Here is a 20,609-nt window from a genome sequence, read left to right as displayed (position 1 = left end):
GAAAATCTCAAATATGTTTCAACTTTGCTAATGTACAATGGGATTGTATCGGAAATCCGTTTTCTCATCGATTGACATCAAACAATTCTCAAGGTAATATGATTGAGAATTTTAAAAATAAAATTAAAAGTTGGACAATGGAATGCTAATCTTCAACCTGTGCTCCTATGTGATTCTTTCTTGCATAACCATCTCCAACTAGAGTGGTCAAGAAGGCTGCTTGCGGCTTGCAGTTCAAGTTTCATCGCAATCTATCGAAAATGCCATATATACAAAGCATTACACTGGCGATCTTTTTCCATTGAACCAATACCTTCTTGTGGCCGGGCCGGTTTCCAGCTGAACAGCTTCGAGATTATGGTTTCTGGGAGACTTTTCCAACAATGAAGCCCCCGTAATTTTACCTCTTCAACACTAAAGATGAAGTCTCCCACTCACTGGAGTCATGAGCAGCATATAAACACGCTAAATAGCATCTCAGTCCCTGGCTCGATTATACAATTCGATAGTGTCTGTGTGGTTGGGGTTCATGCAGAGAGCTGCTTGACAATCTCGGAGAGCAGAGCTTAAATCTCCGATGGACTCATAAAATGCAGCTCGAAGATGAAGCATTTGCAAGTCAGGCTTGAAAGATATGGCCCTTGTAAGCTCTTCTATAGCTTCGGTCTCTCTTTGTTCATCCATCAGCACTGTTGACATGGGATTCCATATATTAGACAATGTTTTTCGGTTTCACAAGTGAAAAACTCTTCCTACTAGTCGGGGACCATTAGCAAGCCTAAAACAAAATGAAAAGTTTGTGTTCTTGGGAATGCGAGTGCTAGATGAGTGATAGATGTGTGTTTTACAATTGGAATTTGGATTCTTAACCACTTCTTTGACAACAAAGTGTGGAAAATTGGGAAATAAAAGGGGTCAGAATGGTTACCTGCTGCCCTGTATCTGTACGGGTATGTCCTTAATGGATCCAATTGTGATGCCATATTGAGATCATTCTTTGCCATCTCGGGATCACTGTACTCTGACCGTTTCTCGTATGCTGATGCATTACTTTGTGCCTTCTCTATGAGCTTGGTTATCTCATCATATGCAGCTTTCCTTTGATTCTTAAGATGATAAACACGCGCCAACCCCTGATGAGCTCTTGTATGCTTGATGTCAAGAGCACTCTTGTAGCAGTCCGCAGCCTTGTCCAGCTTACCACAATCCACATATATACTCCCCAAGTTATTTAGGGCCTGATAATATTCAGAATAACTTATCAAACAAGAATGTGACGGTACAACGACAAAGAATGCAAGCGTAATATTCTATCAGAATACGCTATCAAACAAGAATGTGAATGTAGAATGATGAACAATGCAAGCATAATGAAAGAATGCTCACTTGTCCTTTACGAAGGCCATCTGAACGACACCTGAGAGCTTCCTCCAGCAGTTGAATAACATGAGATGATGCTTCAGAGTCCAAGCTAGCATCTGCCAGTGCATACGCTTTAAGGAAAAAAGCTTCAAATGACCTCTGAATGTGTATGGACTTTTCCGCCTTTGCAAGAGCTTCTTCACGATTCCCAGTGTCATATAAAATCCACCCTTCATAAACCAGCCTCTCATGCTCAGAGCCAGAATTATTTCTTGCCAACCGCAAACTGCGCATTGCAGCCTTCTGACAATTTAACCTAATAAAGTTCATAAGTTAGGAAGCTTTCGTGGGTGAAGTCAAAGTTCTACATTGCCTACACATTCGCTTATTATTGAATATTGATAAATTAGCATGTATGATTTCATTAATCCAACTGCATTTTGATGTGAAGTGGTTCAAATCTGCGGTAGGTTTTATATCATATCATAAGAAAAAATTGCTAATTCTACAGATATCGAACATTTCAATCAAATTAGGCCCTCAAATAATCCACACATCATGACTATGTGATGACATCTTATAAGCACAATATAACAGGAAGGATAATACAAAAAGATTATAGCTGGATAACACAGAAGATGATAGCTACAATCAGAAAAACATACCGTAAAAGGAGTAAAGACTGACGAAACTGCAGGAGGCTTTTTCGAGGGTTATGTCCCAACATCTGATGTATGATGGCCAGAGATCCAATGTCATCAACAGACGACCATTGATCATATAGTTGCATCCAGCACTCAGCTTCACTCAATTGCTTAACCCGAAGGCTGAGGAGCTCCACCAAGTAATCCCCGCTAACTTTTCCATGAAACATCATGTAATTGGGTTCTAAAGTTAATAAAACACGAACATCTCTAAGAGCACTTTCATAATCTTCAAGTGCAATGAAGAACCAAGCCCGCAATTCAATGCAGTCGGGCGACAACTTGAACCTAACAACTTTGTCAATCTCCAAAATAGCTGCTCTAATTTGCTTCTCCTCAAAATTTGCAACGGCTCTATATTTATATGGAAATGAAAGAGTGGGATCTAATTCAGTTGCAGTGCTCAAATCCAAAATCTTCTCTTTCCCAATATTGTAGAGGGCACGCTCCTGGTACATCCACCCCGCTGGTTTATACTCATTGATAATAGAGCTCACCAACTTGTACGCCGAATACCGTTGCCCCTGTTTGTACTTCGTCCTTGCAACACCAGCCACAGAATAAACATGACCTGCCTCAGCCGCAGCCAGAAAGCGAAACTGTGCATCCTTGTACTGTCTTCTTTCGAGCAGAACACAACCCAACTGATGTAACACAAGCGTCTTCTGCCACCGCTGTGTTGCACATTCTTCCAACCTCTCTAATAACATTACAGTTGTGTTTGACACCATACTTTCCTCCATTGCCACATGGCTTAAAAAATAATACAATAAGAAACCATACCCTGCCATGGCCAATCTCTCCCTAGCCTTGGAGCTACAAAGAAATTTCATCGCCTTTGGATTATGCAGAGAATTTGGGAGCTCTCTCAGCAGCACCTGCAAGCAGGCAGCTACAAGAAGATATGCCATCTCCTCCAAACCATATTCAAGAAGAAGTAACGCATCATCGACATTATCAACCAGTGAAGCTAAATAAGCATCACAAGCAGACTTCATCTCCTCACAACAGAACCCATTCGCAAACGAAAGTAACTCAACAACAATCTCGGGACTGAACAAGTCTAACCTCCTGGTCCTACTATACACTTCCACAGCTCTCATTCCCTTTACAGATATCCCATTTTCCGAAAGATCAATCCTACCCTTTTTCGATTCTTTAAAACATCCATACAACATAGCCTCAAAAGGGCTAGAAAGTGACGCAATTTTACACCTTCTACAATAAATTTCTTCATCTCCTATACAAAATGAAACATCACCTTCCTCCTCATCTAAACCCACCCACTCACTGCCCTCAAAAAATGGCACGCTAACAGCTTTTGCAGCGTCTTCCCCACATTGACAATGACCCGAAACCAAATTCGGATCAACCCCACTTACCAACGCAACCTTAGGACACTCAAGAACTTGCCCACCACAATCCAAAGCAGCCATTCCCACAAGCTCATCCTCCCTCCTCTCGAACCTCAACCACGCCGAGAGCACAACCTTATCATTTACATCAGCAGCATTCTGTCGAGCAGCTCGGAGACACCGGCGAAGCAGCTTGGGATCACCAAGCCCACCCAACAGAGAGTACTGCTGAACACACAACAATGACCTCTCAGAATGAGAGGAACACCCCTCCAACCGGCGATACAAGTCAGCCAAGTTTTCGACGAAATCAGATGGCTTAAGGTGGGGGTCTATGGAGGGCTCAAGGAGTTCAGTAGCTGGGACTCCATAGGGAAGCAGAAGAGCTTCAGCCACAGAGATTGAGCTCGACTTTTTGGGCTTTGAGTTCGACCCAAAAGACTTAATCAGATGGGAATTAAACTTAGCTCTCGAAACACCGCCATAAGATTTGCCATTGGAGGGTTCTATGGGATTTACAGCATGGACTTGTGTGCTTGTGAACCGGTCTAAAAATTTCAGACCTCGCATATCTAAATGGCAATAAATCTTCTGCATATATATATATATATATATGAACAAAAACAAACAGAGAATAAGACTTGTAAAGTTCTGAGCTTTTGCACCAACAGAGGATAATATTTGAGTTTTCGGTTTTTAGCTCCGGAGAGGGAGAGGTGGTGAAGCAGGCTATAGGCCAAGGTGGTGTTTGTTTCCCAAGAAAATAAATGGAGGAAAATGGTTTCTGCTTCTGGGTTTTCTCTTTTCTTTCATGGGTTGTGCTCTTTATGTGCTCTATCTCCTCTTTCTCTCTCTAAAGACTCTGTCTTTCTCGCACTGCTCTCGAAGGGGTTTTGGTTAACCGGAAAGTTTTTGTTGTTTAGGTGGCTAACTTCGAAGCAAAGGAGTTTTTTTCTGCATATCGGAGTCAGTTCAGCAGCACCCACCATTGTCAACCACTAGAATAGTGACATGTGGCTTTTCAAGTGGGAAAATTAGCCTTTCCCAAGTGATGAAGTTGGTCAACTGGTTAATTTTCTACATTAGCTTATTGTAAGCTTAATTAGTAATTAATTAACTATAAAATGTTGATTAAGGAGAAATTGAATTCTAAGTAAAGGTCATTTGGCATGGAGTGAGCTTGTTAAACAAATGTGACTTAGAGAAGAAAAGTTGATGAGTCACATCACACCAAATGGATCCTTTTAATAGACAACATTTATGAAGTGTATTCAATCGCATTTTGAGATTTTTTAATTTTTTTTAATAAATTTAGTGGTATTTAATTAGAATTGTAAGTTATTTTTTGAAATTTAAAATGTATTCAATCAAAATTGTAAGTTATTTATAAGGAAATTTGAGAGATTTCATAATGTATTTTAAGCATTTACAAATCTCACATATTTTCCTAATATTTCAAAAGAATTGAATCAAAATGGTGTATTCAATTGGAATTTTGAGGAATTTTACAAGATTCATAAATTGGAGCAATTTTACTTACCACCATAACTATAGCGTATACTCACTATACGCCTAATCATTTGTCATGTATCATTTCAACTAACTCTAATTAACTTTCACATAAATATGTTACCTTTTCAATTTAAAAAAAAATAAATCAAGGTTAAGTGAAATGACACATGACAGATGATTAGATGCATAGTAAGCATACACCAAGATTTAGGGAGGGAGCATTTTTGCTCTCTTCATAAATCCATGGATTTGATGAAGTTTAATTAATTTGTATAGATTCTATGTAAAAAAATTTGATTCAATTCCGTCGAAATCTCAGAGAGAAGTGAGATTTGTAAATATTTAAAATACACTACGAAATCTCTCTAATTCTCTTGAATTCCTCAAACTTTTTAAAATTCTTTAAATTCAATTCTTAATAGACCTGAAATATTATAAACTTATTTAAAATGCTAATTGAAAAACCTGAATTTCTTAAGGATTTTAATAAACTGTCTTAAAATCTTGATTGAATACACTTTGAATTTCAGATAATCACTTAAAATCCTAATTGGGCACCCCTAAATTTATTAAGAAATTTAAATCTCTCAAGATCTCAACTAAATACACCCTTCCTCCTTACCTAAAATCTCTACAAACCAATTAAACTCTATCCAAATTCATAGATTTATAAAATCCACTAAAATCCCTCAAAACCCCAATTGAATACAACCTCTTTTATTTTCCTTATCAGCTTAAGGATAGGCAACTTCTTTTTTCCACTACCATGTGAACTAAATTAGTCACCTTACATGTAACCAAAACATTAGTTACCTTACTAAACTTGATTACGTTAAGTACTATCATTCTATCATCCGACGTTCTTTTCTTCTGATCAATTAGCCAACTAGAATTATTCAAATTTTGAACCTCTTTTTGTCACATCCCCGCCCGGGCCCCCACAACATCTGGGGTTTGACTTCACCGTAGCACGATATTGTCCACTTTGGACCCCAACCATGCCCTCACAGTTTGTTTTTGGGAACTCACACGAGAACTTTCCAATGGATCACCCATTTTGGGATTGCTCTCGTGTGAACTCACTTAACTTCGGAGTTCTTACGGAATCCGAAGCCAGTGAGCTCCCAAAAGGCCTCGTGTTAGGTAAAGATGAGAATATATATATAAGGCTTACAAGATCCACTCCCCTAGACAATGTGAGATGTTACACTTTTAATGTCGAGACATAAACTAAACTAGACAAAGAAGTAGTTAATGCTGAAAAAAAAAATCGTACAAGTTGAGCTTTAATCTTGTGGTTGTTTCAATTAGTGGTTAAAATGTGTACATCATGGTCATGCATGGTCCAACCAATTGGTTTTTAATGACCATACATTAGGCACCACCCAATCAAATATCTCAACTCTAGATTTTGCATTGCCATTTTTAAGTACCAAAATATGCATGAATAATCAAAATAAGGAGCTAATTATCAATTAACTATCATTATAAATAAATACATAATACAGGAAACTCAAAGACCAAATTAATAATGGGATTAGGAGATTAGATCTAAGAACACTCATTTTCCCGCTTTTGATAAAAATCATAATTTAAACTTAGGGTTACATCTATGTGGTATTTCTCCTGCCACCACTAGCTTATATACCTTTAAATATTCAATTGCAAAAAATTATTGGTAGTTGGTGAGCATCTCTGTCTAGCACATCTCTACAACTTGCATGCTTATCTTGATCAAAAAATAACAAAGCAAAAGAGCATATTAATAATAACATTACTATTATTTCAAATTGGGTTATTGTCAAAATATTTTCTGAGATTGACATAAGTCATCACTTTAATTATTAACAATGAAAATTGATATAAATGGTTCATGAGTTTGTTTACCGTAAAACATTTTGGTATTTCCGTGATAAATCTGCCACTACTTTCATTCAATTGTCATGTGATTACCTTTTTAAGAGTATTTTTATCAAACTAACCGCTCCACTTAATAAATATATTGACAGATTTTCACGGTAGGATTAAAATGATCTACGATGTACAAACTTAGAAACTACTTCTATCATTTTCATTGTCAAGATCAAACTGAAGAAGTTATGTCATGATCATTACTTCCATGCTACTGCATACCTCAAAAAGTTCAAAAGGTGAATAATAATAGACCAATCAGATCACAAACAGTGTATAGAAAAGAGCCAAAAAAGGACCACGTGCCTGTGAAGTTGGTCTAAAGGACCATGTGAGTGTTCTGAAACCCTTTGTTCTCAGTGGTTCTTTACAGAGCAGACTAATTTTGCACCATCTTCTGCAAGTGATTCAAGTGTGCAAACAAGCAAGGATGCTTGCCCATATCATATGAAACGGTTTAATGGATACCATTTCTTGGGAAAAGGATCCTCGTTGGATCCTTTTTCAGAGGATCCTAAGGATTTCATGATCGTGATTGTTCATCGTACATCATGCGGTTAATTTTCGTTAAATACTATTCATATTAAATTTTAAATTTTAAAATGATTTCTGACCGTATGATGTACGATGAACAATCACGATTACAGAATTATTAGGATTCCAAAAAAAGGATCCTCGTCGGATCAGAAGGAAAGCGCTTTAGCACAACTCTTTTAGGTAAATGTTTATAAAATCCTCATAGCTTACGCGTATAACATGAGAAAATCTTAGATCAAGCCGCCTAATCAAATTGATTTATCCGACCACCCTATGATGATAAGTTAACGACTATCAACATGTTCATATTATTAGTACTTCGTATGCTTCGATTGCATAGTTGACTTGTCTATATGATTGTGAGTGCAAATTGACAAGATACGTGGTCTGTATTCAACAGTACTTTTGGGGTCATGTTGTTTCACAGGTTCAATGCAAATTATGCAAGAAAAGGTCAAACAAGATGGCTCCTCCCATCTCCTATAGATGAATTCAGATTAGCTTAAGAAGCAGATGTGTGGCTCAAAGAAAAAAGAAGGGGACAAATGCAGCAGACATCTTTCAGACAGCATGAACAGAGAAGCGCACATCAGCATTCAGCACCATCACAAAAAGCAGATACAAATTATAAGTTTCATATAATCCATCACATCACATAATTTACACGTGAAGAAATTGCACCCACTCACTAATAGGACTTCTTGCAATTTCTTAATATATAATTAAAGTCAATAATTAGAGAAAGGAACAAAAAAAGGAAATAATATTAAAAAAATGCCTGCTCCAATGAAAGAAAACTCTGAATTATATATATAGCCAACGGAAGAAAACTTTGGTGCAGCCAAGAATATATATTCCTACGTGTATCTCAGTCATCATGTGATTAATGAGTAGAGATAGGATTATATTTCCTCAGTTACATGTAACTTAAGAATCCCACCCTCCAAACCCACCCCACCACACAACAAAAGAAAAGGCCTCCCCTAATCCAACAATTGATTGAATAGCAAAGCATAATAAAGTTCGAGGAGTTGGAATCTTTCATTAAATAAAACGAAAACAAAAACAAAAGGATTAGTTGAAATCAGAATAGCTACAAACAACATTAGTAGTTGTTGGGGGAGTTTAAATGGTCTTAGTGAGAACTTTGGGCCCCAGATATGGAGAGAGGATCCTCGCTAGATTCTTTTTGTAAGGATTCCGGAGATCCTCCAATTATATCCGTTCATCATACATTGTGCGATCAGTTTTTGTCAGGTACTGTTTATATTCAATTTTAAATAAAAAAATTTACAATGATTTCTGACCGCACGATATACGATGAACGGATGTGATTGGAGAATCCGGCGAGGATCATCCTGGCAGGATATGCACAGATGTATGAAATACTACTGACTTGGTGATGATCAAATGCAACAAAAGGAATATAATTCTAACAGAAACACACTTCTCTTCCATTTACTGGTAGACATCTATCCGAATTACAAAACAGGTGTGAAACGCATATTCGATAACTTAATTTCATGATGCTACTGTAAGTAAGATGCAGAGATGCATCTGCATGAGAAATTTGAAATTCTAAAAGCAGAACAAGACAAGAAACCGGTGAAACATACCTGTAGGATTTATACCACGGCTACTTAATTAGATAGAGTTGTAGCTTCATAATTATGTTTACAGCAGCGACCATATACACGAGTGAAAGATCCCCGAGAGAAACTTTCGGACATCACAGTTAACCTGCCTCTGCGATTCGGCCATCCCAAATCACGGCCAAATCTCATACCAACCCATAACTATACAAAATTAACACGTAAAAAGCACCCGGAATTTAGGTTCCGGTGCTACAAAATATTTACCAACAAAACTATATTTTGAATTCTCGTAAGTTGTTGCCAATGACCCTTAAAGCGTTTTTATGATCCAGATCTTATATTTCTTTATAAACAGATATAGAAGGCACGGCCCAATCAAATTGCTATCTGAGAGGCGCTTGCAAAGTTTGAGGTAAGTATCTACACCGCCAGATTGTTGGATCCTTTTCCGTAGTCCCTGCAGCACAGCTGCCCTGTCCAAAAACTCCGGGTGCAAACCCAAATCAAGCATTTTTATTACTGTTTCTGCAGCATCGTCAAAATGTCCCCCTTTAATGTAACCTCTTAGCAACCACGATAGGCTTTTCTTTTTACGCAGAGAGCTGGAAACATCTGTTCTAGTAAGCAACCGTCCTAATGCATTAGCCTCCTTTTGGGAAGCACAGATAGCTAAAACAATGTCATAAAGGTCAGCATCCGCCTCTTTACCAACAAGTTTCATTTCCCACAACTGCCTCTCAGCCTCAAGTCCATGTCCAGAGCAGATATACATAGCCAGAAGCCTCTCATGAACCACCCCATGGAGTGACGAACTTCCCTCCTCAATCACCCAATTGGACAGTTGTACTCCATCAGCTATAAGATCCGACTGATACTTCTCAATAAGCCCAATATTTTCTGTATCAAATTCAGCTACCAGCCCGGCCCTTGCAAAACCTTTCAATTTGCGTAAAGCTTTCGCAAGTTCATTTAGCTCCTTAACCACAGCTGTCATTGCAATGAGGTAGCTGTAGACCTCTGGCTTCAACCCTGATTCTCTTAGATGAATCACAAATGTCACAGAGTCCCTATAGTTACCCTCGACCTGCAGAAACACATCCAATAGTTTCATTATCATATACTTCGGAAAGTCTTAAAAGTTTTTTTAATATATATGTTAAGACAGATGAATACAAACCCAAACCAATGCTAACAGTTTTGCCTTCCACTGATATATGTTTTGCTACCTAACCAGTCTAACAATAATTATTAAAAAATGTGTATACTCTAGTATTAAAATTAGCTATATGACTGGAGAACCCACTAAATTCATCAAAAATGGCCACACCATCCTAATAATTCAGCATGACAATGTAAACTCAAGTCAAAGCCAAAGCCACAACCCAAAAATTCTATCACTACCAATGGCATGTGGGCAGTTCAAATTGAAAAAGCTTCTAAATTCACAGGTGCATTTCGCAATTGAATAGCATATTATTGAGGACAATAGTAAACAAACACTTACCATCATCTTCCAAGCAAGATAGCCAGTTGGCCCTCCCTTATGCCCATCCGTATCATCTTCCTCCAAATACATAATTCCACGCTTCAACACCTCTTTCACAAACAAAACCGCCTTTTCCTTCTCACCCATCTCCCAATACAAAGAAATTACCTTCTCCATCATGCTAAAACTCGGCTTCAAACCCACGCAGTCCGATTCTACAAGGAGGTCCACCACATCCCCAATGTCATGCTCCCCCTCAATCAATTTCTTGACCCAACTACACATTATGGAAACCATGAGCTCCATCGTCTCCTTATCGACCCGATTCTCCTTTCGGAGCCACTCAAACACCTCAAGGGCACACCACGAGTCCCTCCCCTCCTGGGAAAAATACACCAACACAAGCTGCAACTCTCTGGCCGACAACCGGTCGTTCATTTCCCCAAGAACATCGGACGGCTCTCTTGCCATTCGCTCCAATTCTTCAATTGCCTCGAAGAAACCTTCACCCATTTCGTCCTCGTCGTCGCTGGTCAGGAACTGGTCCAATTGAACCGAATTGAAGTCTCGAAGTTTGCTTGATTTCGCAACGACCAAGTTGGGTTTTTGATGTTTGCAGATTATGGGAAAAACGCTAGCGCAAGATTGAGCCGAGAACCCCTGGCGACCGATAAAACGCTGCCGTTTAACCGCAAAACACAACCGAGTCAGCGAAACAATCCCCTGGGCAGAGGCCATTTTCTTCAGTCGAATCCCAATACTTCTCAACTAAGAAAACCCAGTTTCCACTCCGTTTGGATGCCGAGAAAATCAAGGAAAGCGGAAAAGAAAAGAAAAGAAAATTTCTGTGAAGTACAACCCACGTCAAATATCCGCGAAGTAGAACCTACCCTTGTCTGGAATTGAAGTTTCGAGAAAACCCAGAACAGAGATTCGAAGTCCTCACCTTTCTTTCTCTCATCCCTAAATTTTCTCGGGAGCCAAACAGGATTTGGGGATTTTCAGCTGGAAAAGCTGAACTCCAAGAGCGAATTCCTGAGGAGTGTAAAGAATATGAAAGACATGCGCTTTAAGTGGTATCATCCAATTGAAAACCCTAATAAAAATTTGGGAATTTGTGGATTGATTGTGATTCGTGAGGTGCTCCTGCAATGGCCGAACCTTTGCCACCACTGTCCTGGGTGACACTGACAACCAAACCTCCTCTGATTTTTCACCGTTGCGCCTGCTGACGTGTCCCAAGACAGTCTACTCGGCGGAATCTGGCGCGCAACTCCCACGTGTGAATTAAGAAAACTCGGTACCTTTTTACCGCTTTGGCTTCTCAATCATTAGAAATTCTTATTTTTAAAATAACTAAACTCGTTTTAAGTGATAATATTTTTGAAGTTTAAAAGCACTTAAAATGCTTACTGCATGATACTTTTGCATAAAGTATTTTAAGTACTTTTTTAGAATTCATTTGTATTTTACTAAGAATTGGTTTCAAAAACATTTTTACCAAAAATATCTTCAATCATTTTTAAAATACTTCCAAATGAGCTATTATAAAGTTTCGTGCTTATCATAAAAATCATTTATGTTATAATCACTACATAAAAATTCTCGAAAAAAATCAATTAAAACTAAAGTTGATTAGTCAATCAACTGGAGTAAATACATAGACGGTTCAAAATAGATTAACTAAGGGAAATTGATCTATTTGCTACAGTCGACTGACTAAATAATTTTAATTTTAATTGATTTTTTTATAAAGATAATATTTACGAAGTGTTTTATAATATGCCATTTTTCCGATCGTAAACACAAAATTTTGTGAATTGGTTACAAAGAATTTGAGTAGGGTTCCCACTCGTTATTGAGTAGATAAGTATTATTCTACCATATAATCGAACACATGGTGAAATTTTAGAATTTAGCTAAAACACTTACAAGTATTTAAGCCTTTCACATTAATTTAGGTGAATTTTATTATTATATATAGAAACCAAACAACTTGAGCTTGATTCCTATAACAATATTGCCACAGTGGTATGAGTTTGGTAGATGTGAATTCCCTTTTCTTTTTCCCGAAATTATGATTGAGTGGTCTCTTTCCTCTCTCAAACGATTGGTCATCTATTTATACATGAATCAAACTACAAATTCAAAATATTGAACTCAAGAATTAGAATCACTCTCATAAACTCAAATCTTTTGACCTTGTGTAAGATTTGTATTCCTATAAAAATGAAATCAAACTCAATTTTCTGGCACACTGTGGAAGGCTTTATACTATCATCATCTGATGATGGTGATGCACTAGATGATCCAACCAAGTATTGAAGATTGGTTGGCCCTTTGATTTATCTTACCATTACACGACCGGATATTACCTTGTTCAGTTCATTTATTAAGTAGATTCATGCAATCTCCTCGAAAGCCTCCCTACAAAGTAGCCTTACATATTTTAAAGTATTTGAAAGGTACTTCAGGTCAAGGTATTATATTTCCATCTCAAAAATCTTTACAATTGAAGGCATGTATGTGATTCAGATTGGGTGGGTTGTCCTATTACATGACGCTCAATAACTGACTATTGTGTTTTCTTTGGAAACTCGCTTCTCATGGAAAAGAAAAACGTTAGAAGATAGTATCTTTACCCTCTGTCAAAGCTCGTTGTGAACTCACATGGTTACAAAATCTTTCATGATCTACACATCCAAGACAAAAGGCCAGCCACCTTATTTTGCAATAATCAAAGTCGCTCTTCAGCCTTCATATTGCAGCAAATCCAGTATTTCATGAATGTATAAGACATTGGGAATTGCGATTGATTGCCACTTTGTTCATGATAAGATTATGGAAGGAAAGATTGTAACATGATTTGTTCCATCTATTGCTCAACTAGCCGACTTGTTCACTAAGGCTCTTTGAAAGAAGGGATTTCATTCTTTGCTGGGCAAGCTGGGTGTTCACAACATTCACTCACCAACTTGAGGGACAACGTTGAGAAAGTCAAAGATTGAGTGAAGCTTTCAACCGAGAAAGTTAAAGATTGTATGAAGATATTCATATCAATTAGTATTATAGGGTAAGTATTTTTATTGATTACTTTCCTATCATGTAATATAACAAATCAATTAACTAGTTTGTAGGAGTTGATTGTATAATCTTACAACTACTAATGTTTCAAAAGACAAATTTATTATTAAAAGAAGGTTTTTAAGTCAAAATGGTATTTGAGATTATCATAACTCTTTACTTTGTTCCCGATGGAATGACCAAAATAATTAATGGTTGACAAATTTAGGTTGTTCCCTGATGGAATGACCAAAATAATTAATGGTTGACAAATTTAGGAACCACTTATATTAATATTAAATCTCAATGATCCAAGTGAGACGCTATGGTAATCACAACGAGTAACGCTATTCATACCATGTTTTTATATCACATTTCTATACCATCTTAGGTGTCATCTGATGTGGACAACCACATTATTTGAAAAATTTGCAAAACCCAAAGAAATGAAGGAGAAAGACTCCTCGTATACCACAATCATCGTTTAATTAACTAGTTTTTCTTAATGATTAGTTTATTAAATAATGAACTAAATTTAAAAATATGATTAATTCAAATAATGTGGCTGTCCACATCAAATATCACTTAAAATTATATGAAAATGTAATACAAAAATATGGTATGAATAACATCACTCAATCACAACAACCATTTGGACAAAAAAAAAAAACTTAAAATAAAGCAAGTGCCAATAAGGGAAGGGAAAGCTCAGAGCATTTCATAGGAGCAGAAATGCACTCTTGCCTTGCCTTTGTTCCAGTAGCCATAAAAGGCACGGGCAAGCCATGTTCCTTCCTCTACCAGTTAGGCCACCTACCAAGATCGTCTTCTACCTCTAGACTCGGTCTTCTTCTTCTCCCTTCCAATTCAATTGCGGACACTTCCACCCTATCTCTCCTCGCTCCTTCACTCAGATTCCCACTCACAACAACAACAATCTCCAAGCCTCGGAGTCGCCGCCGCCAACTGACGTCAACTCCCGCCACTATGCTTCCAGAAAACCCGGTGGTTGCTGACACTTGCGCCGCCTTCATTGCCGGCGGCGTTGCTCTTTTCTTCCTGCTGTTGTGGCAAGAAACCGCCAAGCGTGGGATCTTCGACCAGGTCAAAATCCCATCTTTTATCGTATAATGTGTAGTTTGTACGGTTCATATTTGGGAACGCAATTTTTTTCTTAGCTTTGGTGGGTTTTGATTGATTTGTAGGAAAGTACAGATCCTTTTGCTGACAATCAAGAACTATAACTAAGAGATTATACAAATTGGTTAACAGTTGACATTTGTAAAACTCTTTTGAATTAGTGCACTAATGATTAATCACTTCCAAATGAGGCTGTTTGAGTATCAAAGAAGTGTACTTGGTTGTTCCACTAAAGCCGCCATTGATGCGAAGAGTGTGGATCAACAGCATGCCCAAAAAAAGAGCGACCCAAGCCAAGAAGGCTCCCCGCTGTGCGAGGGTCGGAGGAACGTCTATCTTACACAACCTTACCCTTGCTTTGCAAAGAGGTCGTGGAGGCAAATAAGGCTCCTCACTTTGCAAGGGTCGGGGAACGTATACAGACGCAGCCTTATCCTTACTTTGCAGAGATGCTGTTTTCACGACTCGAATCCGTAACTTTTCGGTCACAAAGGAGCAACCTTTTCGTTGCGCCTTGTGACCTTTCAGTCACAAAGGTATCAAAAGGATGCCTCATGCAGCAAAAGTGAATGTATTTAGTATAAGCAATAGCTAATGTTGAAAGTGTGGATCCCGCGGCCGGGGATTGTTGTCTTGGATGATAGTTTAAATTATCTTGAGCCTCTCTGCCTATTGCCAATTGGTTTTGGGACGTTCCTCACATTCTAACAGTTGAGACTAAAGAATGACCTTGTAAAAACGTGATCAGTTAGCGTTTGGGGTTCCGTACCTCTGTGGTATGTATCCATGCTGAAAATGCTTTCAGATTTCTTATCTTTTACCATCTTTTGGTAACATGATTGCAACTAGTTTTGAAATATTGTTTTTCTGCTATGGATCATTATACCCCAAACAAGGGAGTGATCTGTTTAGAAATGGGATGTACTAGATCGTCTTACAATCCAGGAGTTGTATCGGGCTTTAAGTTTTGTCTGATGCAGTACGTCATTGATCAACTTCTCAGCTTTATTAGGGACCTCTAAGCATAAGTGTGCACATAATACTACATATCTAGCAATGTTTTCAAATTATCATGTTGGAACCTAATTATGATTTGCTCTTGCAAATTTATTACTTTACAACTTTTGCTTGGCTTTTTTGCCTTCTTCAGTTCAAATAGAGGAGAAGGGTAATGTGATCCTAATGTGGGTTCTGCTTCAGTATATGTATTGTGATGGGCAAAATCTTTACATGGATTCAATTGAATCATTATAAGTTCGTTTTACTATAATTTAAAGTGGGCGATCATAACCTTCTCAACGTAACTTGTCTTAGAAGCCTGCCCATCTAAATTCTGTTACTTTTCTTTTGTAGAAACTCAATAGAAAGCTTGTCCACATGAGCATTGGCCTAGTTTTCATGCTTTGCTGGCCACTATTCAGGTACTCTCTTGACTAAAGAAGTTGTTTTGATACCTTTTTCATGCATCTGCTCGATAATAGCTACTAAGAACAATTGCAGTTCTGGCCTTCAAGGAGCATTTTTTGCATCTCTTACCCCAGGCCTCAATATCTTCCGAATGCTTCTATTGGGACTAGGAATATGGAAAGATGAGGCAACAGTGAAATCAATGAGCAGATATGGAGACCACAGGTAGTTATTTTGCAAGACCTATTACTTCAAAGATGTCGATATTGAATATGCCTGCCATAAACCCACATTTGACTGTCTGTTCTTGGACTTGGTCTCACCTATAGAGTTCATTGCTAAGTTTCAGTAAAGTTACCGAGCTGCTTGACATTTTAAGAGAAACAAAGTAATTTCTGTTATTACAATAGAAAAATGAGTACAAATGCAACGGTTTGATGCAACCCACCTTACCAAATGACGTGTTTTCACTTCTCCAGAACAATCCCAAAAGAAATCTCTCATTAGTTTTTCCAATATCATTTGTGGGAAACAATTTTGTACAAGCAGGCAGCTGGCTATGCTTGAGCAAGACTAAAATCAAACTTTGTTGTTCTGGTTCTTTCCATTTTTTTTATTACCTAAATTAATATGATGTTTTACTTTGCCTTGTGCATCAGGGAACTTCTTAAGGGACCACTGTACTATGCCACGACAATAACTTTGGCTTGTCTAGTCTATTGGAGAACTTCCCCTATTGCAATTGCTCTTATATGCAATTTGTGTGCTGGAGATGGTACATCTAATTGATTCAGTTTGTCCATTCAGTTGTCTTGATTTAGGTTGACTTTTATCTTTTCTAATAAAACACTAGATCTCACGGCAGAGCTCTCAGGACTCCTCTCAAACTTCTTATATGTGATTGCTTCAGGTTTAGCCGACATTGTTGGTAGGCGGTTTGGTACCCAGAAACTTCCATACAACAGAAACAAATCTATAGCCGGTAGTGTTGCAATGGCATCTGCTGGTTTTTTAACATCTATTGGGTAGCTTTTGCTGGCTTACTTTTCTGCTCTTTTAGACCTCGATTGAATATCAGAATCTAGCATGTTTCTTAACAGTTGGTATTGGTAATGCTGTGACAGGTACATGTACTATTTCTCCAGCTTTGGATATGTTCAGGAAAGTTGGGGCATGGCTTTGGGTTTCTTGGTTGTGTCTCTTGCCTCGGCACTGGTAGAATCGCTCCCCATAAGCACCGAGCTTGATGACAACCTAACAGTTTCACTTACTTCTGCATTAATTGGCAGTTTGGTTTTCTGATTTGGGGAACCCTTGCAAATAGCAGCCAAATTAAGGAAAATCGCTGAAGCCAAGTTCGCGGAACAATCATCAGTTGCCGTTGGCCAACTTGATTGGTTTGTATGTGTACTCTAGCATTGTCTATTAGCTTGACACTATGTAACACCAATGATGTATCAATAAACGATCAAATCGCGATTCTCTTTCGTGAATATTCATGGCAATGCAAATCACTTACCATTCCTGCATGAATAAGAAAACTGTGTTTGTTCTTGTAATCTGAAGCATTCAATGCATTTTCTATATATTGTTCTATTTACAGTCTTAATTTACCCCACAAACCGGCGGAAAATGTTTGCTGCACAATCTTCCACTATGACTTAAGCATGTTTGAGTTCCAGAAAATGCTTAGATCACAGATACATGTAACAGGAGCACAAAAAACCGAAACAAAGGTCATCGATATGAAGAGTTGTTCTTTGTTCCTCGAGGCGAAGTTTTGAAAAAGGTTTTCGATGTCAATCATTTTACTAACTCAAACGGGGCAACTGAATTTAGCAGAAAATAATGAATGAAAATAGAAACGTATTAGGTGTGTGATTAACAATTCAAACCATGTAATTACACAGAAATATAAGCCTAATTTAGAATAGCTGTAGGGATGAAAAAGACATTTAACAGTAATACCGATATGGAAGGCTCTCATTACAACCACATCCCAGATTACATGTCATAGCCATACAAAGCCCAGACACTCAATCTCCCATGCAAATTTCCCTATGATATTCACACACCATTTTTCTCCTTCTGCAAGTTCTTGTTTATTTCTATCCGTTTATTGTGGTTCATTATAATCAATCCAAAACAAGAGCGTGCAAGAGGGAAAAAAAAGGTGCGTTGAAATCGCAATGTTATGAACTAGGGTTTCTTGTAACTTCACTGCTAATATACCTCCTCAATGGCAACTCTGTTGAGCTTGCACCATCTCCATCTGTCCTCCTCTTCATAAACCATGATGAAAAACAACTACTCGGCTTCCCGACGACGTCGGAGTCTTCATCGTTTGAAGATTGCAGATGACGATTCTTCGCTCGCCGGAGACAGGGAAACACGAGAAGGCAGAAAATGAAGGCAGCAAACAGAAAAATCACAACCACCATCATGACCTCTCCATGCAAGGCGTAGTGCCTGTCGAGCAAGAAGCGAATCCCGTCTTGGTCTTGTGGGGAAGAAGCCGTAGGAGCCATGGCAGGTGCCCATGCTGCTGCTTCTGTCACCATCCTCATCTCTGAACTTCTTCTCTCTTGCTAAGTTATTGCGACTGACAGTTGTGCTGGTGGTTTAATTTCTATGCCTGACAGTAACGAAATAAGCTGGACCATAACTGTAGGGTAATGTGTACGCTATTGTTAATTCACATACAATGTGAGGAAAATATTTGACGATGTGTAGGAATTTTTAGAGAATTCTTTGACAATTTATGGCCATAATTAACAAATTTCCAGCCATGTTTAGCGTGAACTATTTATTAAATTTTAACTCTCGGCAATTGTTTGACGATATAACTAGTGGGAACTATTTTCTTATTGTTGAATACAACAATTTATTTACACTAAATGCTAGATTAATTGACTAAGATACACAATAAATTAACTATAATATTTTGTATTGAATTTGCTATATAATCTAAAGACTTTTACTTAATGAAGAAGAATATTATTATACTGTAATATTAGGCGAACAACAACTATGAATTGTTTTTTTCGCTTATTTAAGCTATGCTCACTGAAACTCGATTTTATTCCTAGTTGTGCTTTGGAACTTAATAGTCGTCATTTTACTCATTAAAACTCAATATTCGCTATGCTTTGTCTTGTTTCTATGTATTCCATTAAATAACCGTAAAGTTTAGGATTATATTTTAGCTATGCTCATTAGAACTTAATTTTGACTCCCATTTTACACCCTGAAACTTAAAAGTCATCACTTTATTCATTGAAACTCAAATTTCGCTCCACAATACCTTGTTTATGATATTTTTGGAATAAGTTCATTCATTAAAAATTTATAATTGGTAACATGCCACATTTCCTCCCTGAAATAAATGAATAGTAAAAAAAAAACAAAAACAAAAAGAACCATTGTCCCTCTTCCCCAGCACCACATAAAGAATATAAGAAATAATTAAAGATGAAGCTAATGACAAGGTGGCTGGAGATAGAAGGACAGGGGATGAATGTACGACAACGATTAGAGGGGGTGGGGGGTGGGGTCAGAGATGTGAAACTTATAAACACTTGATTGGATATTTGAGCTTTATGTACAGACAAGGATTAGGGAGAGGGGTCGGAGATGTGCTTACGTTTCTCACTTTTTTTGTTTTTGTTTCAATCTACGTGGCATCATTTGATTGAATATTTGAATTTTATATTTGTGCCATGTTAACTATAAGTGAGCCCTACTTATGCCACATAAGTCAAATTTACGTTTAACAAATACACATGAACATACCAAAGTGAAACGAATATTGAGTTTTAGAGAGTAAAATGACGATTTTTAAATTTCAATGAGCAAAATGAGATTGAAACCGAGTTCCAAAAAGCGTATATAAAAAGCCTTCTATAAATATAGTTTTTAATCCACATTAGCATATTTGATTGTTTTTTAACAGAAATAACCAAAGCAAAGTAATGTAACGTGAATTTTGAACTCCAAAAAATAAAATAACGACTTTTAAATTTCGCTTACAAAGTAAAGGATAGCGTAGCTAAAAATAAATCTTATTCTTTTGTTGGGAAATGTGAAGCGTTTGACGATTGCAGATAAAGAACAAAAACTTTGAGGAAGTGTGACAGACATCCCGGGATATCATTCGGGCCCGGTGGGTGAGGATTTCTTATTCCAACTCTTGTTTTTTGTGTATGATTTTATGGGTTAGTGGGTCCATCATTCTTAGCCCAATAACTTTTTGAGCCTTTTAGTTGGCTTTTACTCTGCGGACTAACCGACTTGTGTCATGTCTTTCTTCTTCACCAGTGATTTAGTTAAAAAATTTAATAAAGTCTCAACCATTCATCCATGAAAGGGAAAGACAAAAAAAAAAAAAAAAAAAAAAAAAAAACTGTTCAGGCGGGAAAACTTAATAATGAGTATATCAAAATAAGGCGGTGATGTCGGAAATTGTTAATTATGGATCTTATGATTGCGGTGTATGGCAAAAGGGTATCCAATGTAGTTACGAATCTTAAATTTACAT

At 37.6% G+C, this 20,609-nt stretch overlaps 3 protein-coding genes across 3 annotated transcripts; 1 reads left to right on the top strand and 2 right to left on the bottom strand.

The window, feature by feature from the left end:
• Positions 1-18: 18 nt before the first annotated feature.
• On the bottom strand, positions 19-4,482 carry LOC137741714 (ethylene-overproduction protein 1). Its single transcript, XM_068481422.1, has 4 exons — positions 2,028-4,482; positions 1,387-1,678; positions 929-1,238; positions 19-689 (listed from the first exon to the last, which is right to left on the bottom strand). The coding sequence occupies exons 1-4, from the start codon at positions 4,016-4,018 to the stop codon at positions 478-480; spliced, it is 2,805 nt and encodes a 934-aa protein (XP_068337523.1). The 5' UTR covers positions 4,019-4,482; the 3' UTR covers positions 19-477.
• A 4,505-nt stretch (positions 4,483-8,987) lies between these two features.
• Positions 8,988-11,648, bottom strand: LOC137741716 (pentatricopeptide repeat-containing protein At2g30100, chloroplastic-like). The gene is made up of 2 exons (XM_068481424.1): positions 10,481-11,648; positions 8,988-10,060 (listed from the first exon to the last, which is right to left on the bottom strand). Exons 1-2 carry the CDS (start codon positions 11,198-11,200, stop codon positions 9,287-9,289), a joined length of 1,494 nt encoding a protein of 497 aa, XP_068337525.1. The 5' UTR covers positions 11,201-11,648; the 3' UTR covers positions 8,988-9,286.
• Positions 11,649-14,204: 2,556 nt separating this feature from the next.
• Positions 14,205-17,625, top strand: LOC137742506 (farnesol kinase, chloroplastic). The gene is made up of 6 exons (XM_068482388.1): positions 14,205-14,629; positions 16,019-16,086; positions 16,166-16,297; positions 16,732-16,847; positions 16,983-17,097; positions 17,197-17,625. The coding sequence occupies exons 1-6, from the start codon at positions 14,258-14,260 to the stop codon at positions 17,372-17,374; spliced, it is 981 nt and encodes a 326-aa protein (XP_068338489.1). The 5' UTR covers positions 14,205-14,257; the 3' UTR covers positions 17,375-17,625.
• The last annotated feature ends 2,984 nt before the right edge of the window (positions 17,626-20,609 follow it).

Source organism: Pyrus communis, chromosome 8 (assembly GCF_963583255.1).
Source record: "Pyrus communis chromosome 8, drPyrComm1.1, whole genome shotgun sequence".
NCBI classification, from domain to species: domain Eukaryota; kingdom Viridiplantae; phylum Streptophyta; class Magnoliopsida; order Rosales; family Rosaceae; genus Pyrus; species Pyrus communis.
The sequence above is the reverse complement of the archived record's forward strand: the minus strand, read 5'-3'. Positions and strand labels throughout refer to the sequence as shown.